We start from the raw sequence: 7,535 nt of genomic DNA, 5'->3' as shown, positions 1-7,535 counted from the left end.
CCCCCCCACCCCCACACACAGCAGGCGGAGCAAGGCACACAAAAACTTAAAATAAGAAGCCAGCATTACGGCGCTATGCAATGGGGGCCGCCATTGGGGGTTTCCCGACATGTCGTTTCAGTAAATTAAAGGGTGTTTCATGTTGTCGTTGCTGTGAACCTTCTTAATACCTTGGAAAATGCCGTTTAATACTTTTTAATAGCCTTAATTTTCGCTAAATTGATTTATCAACTTTTAATACTTTTTAAGACCCCGCGGACACCCTGAGTCACTCCATTTAAATACAGAATAAACTCATTTTCACAGATATCCGCTAGATAGATAAACTTGGTCTCAGTGCCGTGCGTGCGTGTGTGTGTTGGTGTGTGTGTTGGTGTGTGTGTGTGTGTTGGTGTGTGTGTTTGTCACCTAGTTCTCTGGCTGCACTGTTCAGCACCGCCTTCATGCTCTCCTCCAGCTCGTCCATCTTTTCTCTCAGCTCGCTCAACACGGGGTCGAATGACGCCTTCACCAGGAACTCGTGGTGGTCAATCTACACAAAACATGCAAGAAAAGAAAAATGTAAACAGCGTGAAGAATGAAATAGAATATTGTGGGAGCAATATTCTTAAATTGTACATAAAATACTAGAGCAAAGACCTGGTTCATGTCCAGCGTGGTTTCAATCATCTCCTGGTATTTAACAAAGTCAGATTGCAGGTCTCTGAGAGGAGAGAGGAACACCGCCTCCAACAGAACCTCGTAGCTACCTGTAACACACACACAGGAAATCAAGCTATGTAGTACACACGGAAGATAAACGAATGCACTGCAGTGTGTGTTTGGGCTACTAATGCATGTTAATCACTAGTTTATCAGCTACACCTCCAGCATTCACTCAAGTGCAAATGTACCAAAATATCAAACAAGAAGTTTTAGAATTCATAAAGAATGTAAGCAATTTAGCAACAATCAGAAGGTTGAGGGCTATGCTGCATTGCTTTTGATAACTACAGTACAGATTCATTGTATATGAATGGGCTACAGCAGCTGGAGACTATGTCAGGTAACAAGGTTTTCAGTGGAGAGAAAAGTGACATTAGGTTCTGGACTAGTAATGGACAAATCCAGGATTATTTTGCATCATGTTGACAGTTGTGGAGTAAATAGCCAGATTAATGAAGGTTATGAAGGCCATAGGAGGAGGACAAACTGCACCAGCTAAATCAATTGGCCCCATACTGTACAGTGCAGTAACACATAGCATGACCTGCAGCTTTGTGTACCTGAGTATCTCTCCAGGGCGCTGACGAGTGTCGGGAGGTGGCTCACAGCCTGGTAGACGCGGTAGCAGTCCTGAAGAGTCGCAGAGTGACGCTGGAACTTCTTGGACAGACGGTGAAGGTCCGGAAAACGCCGCAACAGATCCTCCTGACAGGTCTGCCTGAGCTCAGAGTCACACACAAAGCTCTCCACCATGTCCAGCCTATAAACACGCCACAACAAACACTATAAGAATCCTCAAAGTTTGTCCTATGAGCTTATTGAATTTCCCTAGAATGTCTCAAATGTATTTATTTTCTAAATGTATCTATAATCAGGGGTGCACATAACTCTTCAGGGTATATGCAGGAATCCTGAAGTCAAATTTAATACCTTTTAAGACCTTTTTTAAGACCCTTTCCATACATTTTAAGACCTCATCGCAACTTTGAGTTCTAACCGGTTACATTGGCTACACACTTTACCTCACATTTACTATATTGATTGTAAGATAGCACAACTAAACAGAGTGCAGACAGACTACTGAAGCCTCCTCTCCACATGAACTTCAACCTCTCTGTGAAGGTCAGGTTTAATGCAGTATGCTGCTTTGTTGCTTCTGTGCTCTGTGCTCTTTCATTCCAGTAAAACTCCTCAAACCATTAGAAACCAGTATTTGACCAATAAACGAAACAATTGACAAATCTTTGAACTATGAAATATATTAAACTTTGGTGAGCTTCAGCGGGGTAATGCCATATAGGAGCTCCCTCACAAATACCCAGGGGTTATACCCAGCCCTGGCACATAGGACGATGCTCTGACGTCATCACCCTCACACATTTGTCATATGTTTACAAAAAACAATATATATGTTATGACTTTTCTCGTTCTTAATATAGACTATATTTAGGGTCTATATGTGTTGACTTTACTTTAAAATAGCAGATCTCTGTGACCGGATATAGTTTGGCTTAGACCCCGGCCCCACGAGGACGCATAAGGTAAAACGCATACGCAAGCGCAAAAAAGTCTTCCGTTCACACGCATTCGATTCATTAACGTGTCCGTTCACACTAGACCGCTGGAAATGCTGGAAACACTGTAGTACATATGTCAGGCCTGTAAGTGGCGCTGCTGCCGCCACAAAATACACCAAAAGCAGCGAAGAAGACCCCGGAGCATGGTTGCCATTCTGTTTATTCTCCGCGGTGGACGGCGTGTTCTCCTGCTGTATATCTCTCAGGTAGTCCACCAGCAGATGAAAAACACCCACCGCTCGGCCTCTTCCAAGGGACGAGGGAACCGTGCGGCAGAGTTTCCGTTAAAAAAAATGTTCCGCCGGTCAACATGTCCGTTAAAGTTGAAATCTTCCGTACAAAATTAGAAAAGTGCCGGTCAGAGGTCTTCTTTGTTATTTATTGAGCAATAAAACAAATTGATAACGACTCTGTTCTCTGTATAATAATATTTAATAAACGGTGCCTGGCTGCCTCTCTTTTCCTCCCCCTCTTCTGACAGCCCAGCAGCAGCTGGAGACATGGGGAGAGGGAGGCGGGCTATTTCATCATTCTCAGAAAATGATCATATAGGGCTTACACACGGAGCCGTTGCGTATGCCGGTCTATAATACTTTTCTAATTTTACTTGAGGAACATTTTGAATGCAGGACTTTTACTGTAACAGAGTATTCCTACAGTCTGGTGCTTCTACTTTTACTCAAGTACAAGATCTGAGTACTTCTTCCACCTCTGTCTGATTTCAAACTCTTCCATTAACACCCTGAGTAAGTTTGCAGCTGTGTGTTTTGCTCCAACTTGTAAATAAAACAGCAGCAGCTTGACCACAGAGCGTGAATGTTGCAATCAGCTGATTTGGCGCAGTTCTCAGTGTGGGTATGCAATTCAGATTTTTGTCATGTACCTGCATACCAGTTATGTGCATCCCTGTCTATAATATAAGTATCCAACACATTGAAATAACAACACACATGTCATTTTATCTTTCAACAGCTTCTTGATCTATAAACTGAAGGTCCTGGTTCATTCATATTATATGACGTAGCTTAAATCACTGAACAGACGTGAGGTGATCCACTGGTGAGAAAACAGAGGTGATGGGCTTCAATCCTCCCAAGACTAACGCATTCAAATACGCCTCAGAACATGAAGAACTCTTTTGTCTCGACAGTTTGCTCCCATCACTGTATTACCTCTCCTCTATTTTGGTTTTGTCCATGAGAGGCTGTTTGATCCACTGGTTGACCAGACGCTGACCCTGCGGCGTGCGGCACTTGTTCAACAGACCGGCCAATGAATGAGCTCCACTTGTGTCATCGGGGGCTCCCTGCAGAAATCCATTAACAGGTAAGGATAATACACATTTCCCAGGGTTTCTTTAACACATGTTTATCCCTGGGGTAAAAAACAAAAACAATTAAACACATTTTTGGTCATTAGCATCATTAGCATAAGCACAGCCTCACCAATATATAATGCTCCAGCAGCAGCAACACACGAGGCTCAGTACACACTATCCTGGGTAGTTTTCATTTCATGACCACAAGGCCTAAAAGATTTCAACTTTCTCTTGAGACATAATGTTCCGTCTGCCAATTATGGCATGCGGGACATCTCTAGTCACACAATGAGCTCTGTGGCTTTGGGAAAGGAGCCAATCAGAGGCACAATGCTTCCTTGTTGAGTTTGTGAATTTGGTCTGCACTCAAAATCTAAAAAGCACATAGTTTAAGCTGCAGACTTAAACTATGACTGCGTCTAACGGTTCCAAACCTCTGTTAGACGCTCACGTTACAAAACTCCACTTAAAATGTGGAATTCCTTTTTTACCTCCATGTATCCGAAGGTATAAGGTTGATAGATATGTGAAATAAACCCTAGTCAAACCAAACTGCATGCATGACAGGTAAGACAACGAATGGTTCTTTTGTGATTTGGATTCTCTGACCCTTTCTGTCGTTTCTAGCTTCTTAAGTGAATTGGGTGAAAGCCTTGAAGACCTGGCTCCTGTCACTGACCTGGAAGAGGTTGAGAGCCCTGACGGCAGCGTTGTCCAGCCTCATGTACTGACCCAGGTTCAGAGAGGTCAGACTGAAGGAGTTAAAGTTGGACTCGTCAGAGAGCAGCTCAAGGAAACGCACCACTGCAGCCAAGCACGACATGGCCACCTGAGAACAAAACCACACACAGACTACCATAAGGAGAGGGGATATCGAGCGCTTGGAAGATAAATAGAGATTTTACATTATCTTGTACTGGATACTTGTCGGTCAACAGTTGTCAAAAGTTCCATGGGCTTATTATCTAATACATCTGAATATTAAGGATCAGATTGTCCAGTTCAGTGCACTTGGGTACAAATTCAGAATGCTTGCTTACTCATTTATTTCTTGTTTTGTTACACTACGAGGGAATTTGTAAGATTATAATTTCTCCTGGGAAAAACACCATGCAACAGAATCTATAATAATGCTGTTGGGTTTCTAACTCCTTGAGTGTAGGACAGCTCTTTCTATGTGATCACCTGTTTGTCCAGCTCAGGCAGCGTGTTGCTCGCCACACTGTCTCCCTTCTTGGCCCTCAGCAGCCGGTTCAAATCCTGGACCGTGTCTTTGCTGCTGAACTCCGCTCTCTTCCTCTCAGAGACCAGCACGCCGCCTCGCTCCACCACCTGCACAAACACAGCATAACAACGATGTCTACACACCGTAATTGCACATGCATTCACAACCTACTTCTGCCTATACTGTTAGTGGGCGTAAAATAATGAATGCATTAAATATATTGGAAAGGTCCAGTTAAAGACTTTGAAATTGATTGGACAAGACATACAACATCTGGTCTTGGCAATTATTATGGGCATTTTCTCCCATTTTATAATAATTATTTTTGTTGCAGCGGATTTATTTTTTGCTTTTTTGAGACTTATACATTTTAGGGAGTTTCTCATACAGAGCCTACAATACAAAAGCTGCAGAAGCTTAAATATGAATGTATAGTTTTTTATATTTATGGAGCATATAGTCACTCACTTAGGAAATGTATTTAAGATGGAGGGCAGAGGTTTTGCTGTCATCAGTCCCTGACCACCACATACCTCCCGTAGTTTACTGCCGTCAGTGTTGCCATCGCCCTGGGCCAAGAGACACTCTTTGGGGCCGATCTGGACGAGAAGAGACTCCAGGTTGGAGAAGATCTCGTTGTCAGGAAACTCACACACTCCCATCGTCCTCTGGGCAGCGTCCACATAGCCAACCCCGACCACGCGCTGTCCGTCAGCTCCTGTAGCAACACGCACAGCTACAACTCCTGCAACCCCCACTGCTCCGGTTCCCCCGCTGAACAGAATCTCTTCAAACTGAGTCAAGTTTCCTGGAGAGGCCTGGAAGAGAAGAACATGGGCATATGGACCACAGGCAAGAGATATAAACACAGAGAAACAAACCTTCTGTACAATAACTTAAGTTAGACCCTCCAGAAAAACGCGATTCTGCGATCGCAGAATTTACCGCATAATCAGCAAAATGGCGCAGATTTTTAAAAAGCCGCATATTTATCAAAAGGCCGCATAATCCCCGCATTTTTCCACACAAAGTTGAGAAGAAAAAAAAAGTTAACTCGTCTTGACGTGACGTCATCAGCTCGCGCATCACAGAATGTAAACAACACTGTATAGAGCTCATTTAGCAACGAACATTTCTACTAAAGACCGGGCAAAAAGTGGGGGAAAACTATTCTGCACCCCGTGCAACTGTGTGTTGGAGCATAAGAGAAAATCGACGGTGGCGACCCACTTTGATTCATTCAAACATTCGAAAATGCTTTCTGCTGCTGCGGACAAGAAAGCCAATCAACTCCCGTTCACCGAGGGATCAACCTCCAAAACCCTTTCGAGGGCTACAAGAAACGAAGTGAGTAGCCTACAAGATTGAAGCTGGTCAGATAACGAACGAGTAAATGAAAACAGAATGAGGCGGAGAAGTGTGTGTGTGTGGGGGGAGTGAAGTGTGTGTGAGATTAAAATAGCCCAATTGCTTTTACAATAAATAAACATTGAATGTGTTTAATTGAATAGTAAAGGGGTTTAACGTTAGTGGCAGGTTGTGTGTGAGAGAGAATAAATAAGACAGCCCAATATTTAAAAAAATGTCGATAATTTTTCCCGCATATTTAGCAACTTTCGCAACTTTCCGCAACTTCCCGCAATTTCACCGCATAAAATCACATAAAAACCCCGCATGTTTAATCGCATAATCAAGGATTTTAGCCCGCATAATCAAGGAATTTAGCCCGCATAATCAAGGATTTTTGCCCGCGTTCTTCTGGAGGGATCAAAAGGGGGGGTGAAAAACGGGGTACAAAGAAAAAATCATCTCTTTACAAGCAGCACATTTACTCTACCCTAAGCTAAAAAAGTAGAACCCACGAAAGAGATAGCACACTCGAGGTGTGTGCAGTGAAGATATGTCACAACAAATGTAAGAACCCACCCTTACGGCCGCTTCGACTACTGCAGTGCACGTTCTGCGGTCAAATTGAAAAAAAAAAGAAGAGTGAAACACCACCCTTTTACGCCGCCTAATACTCGGAGAACTATTTTATACGCGGGGAAAAATTTTTAGACGGCGGGTAAACGTCTAATACGGAGGGGGGAAACAAATTAAGATGCTAGCGTTTTTAGCCGCGACCTCGGGATGAGTCGACCGACAATGCCTACTGGTCAGTGGAGACCACCTTTGTAACCATATTGACGGAAAAAAATTAAGTATACAACTCACGAACCGAACACAAAAAAAAAATTAACTGGTTCTCAGAGAAATTTCAACTGGATAACTACGTTTTCCGGTTGAAAACATGTAGAAAATATGCCTACTTATACACAAGGGGCCGACAAGGTCCTTGGTGGTGTCCACAGTCTTTTGTGTGGGAGAGATAAAAGGCAGGGCTCATGGGTTTAGAAGAATCTTGTTCCCCCGACGTGTGCCTAACTATTGTCTGACTAGGTCCTAAACTTGTTGAAGATACTGCGAGTGTCTCACCCCGCGATGCCGGGATAACCCGGTGAGGTTGTTAGTCCCTGCCTCTGTCGGTGCCTGTAACGGCAAAGTTTCGGCGACGCTCTGGCTACCTCATGTATACGGTCCGGACATATACGGACAAGAGTGTCTTACGTCCCCGGGTACTTTTCGTCCACGAATTTAACCTGCGCTTTACCTCCTTAGCCGGATTTTTAGGGTACTTAGAAAAACCATAAAACTTTTTATTTTTCATATT

The 7,535-nt window shown here is 43.5% G+C and overlaps 1 protein-coding gene across 1 annotated transcript in view; it reads right to left on the bottom strand.

Annotated features, from left to right (window-relative positions):
• The window catches only part of msh2 (mutS homolog 2 (E. coli)), an 18,817-nt gene that overhangs the window by 9,247 nt on the left and 2,035 nt on the right, over positions 1-7,535 (bottom strand). Inside the window, exons 3-9 of the mRNA XM_010777683.1 lie at positions 5,359-5,643; positions 4,786-4,932; positions 4,280-4,429; positions 3,455-3,588; positions 1,266-1,465; positions 640-749; positions 315-532 (exon numbers count right to left, since the gene is read on the bottom strand). Coding sequence (XP_010775985.1) covers positions 315-532; positions 640-749; positions 1,266-1,465; positions 3,455-3,588; positions 4,280-4,429; positions 4,786-4,932; positions 5,359-5,643 — 1,244 coding nt within the window. The remainder of the gene's footprint in view (positions 1-314; positions 533-639; positions 750-1,265; positions 1,466-3,454; positions 3,589-4,279; positions 4,430-4,785; positions 4,933-5,358; positions 5,644-7,535) is intronic.

Source organism: Notothenia coriiceps, unplaced genomic scaffold (assembly GCF_000735185.1).
Source record: "Notothenia coriiceps isolate Sejong01 unplaced genomic scaffold, NC01 NC01_scaffold00018425, whole genome shotgun sequence".
NCBI lineage: Eukaryota > Metazoa > Chordata > Actinopteri > Perciformes > Nototheniidae > Notothenia > Notothenia coriiceps.
The sequence above is the reverse complement of the archived record's forward strand: the minus strand, read 5'-3'. Positions and strand labels throughout refer to the sequence as shown.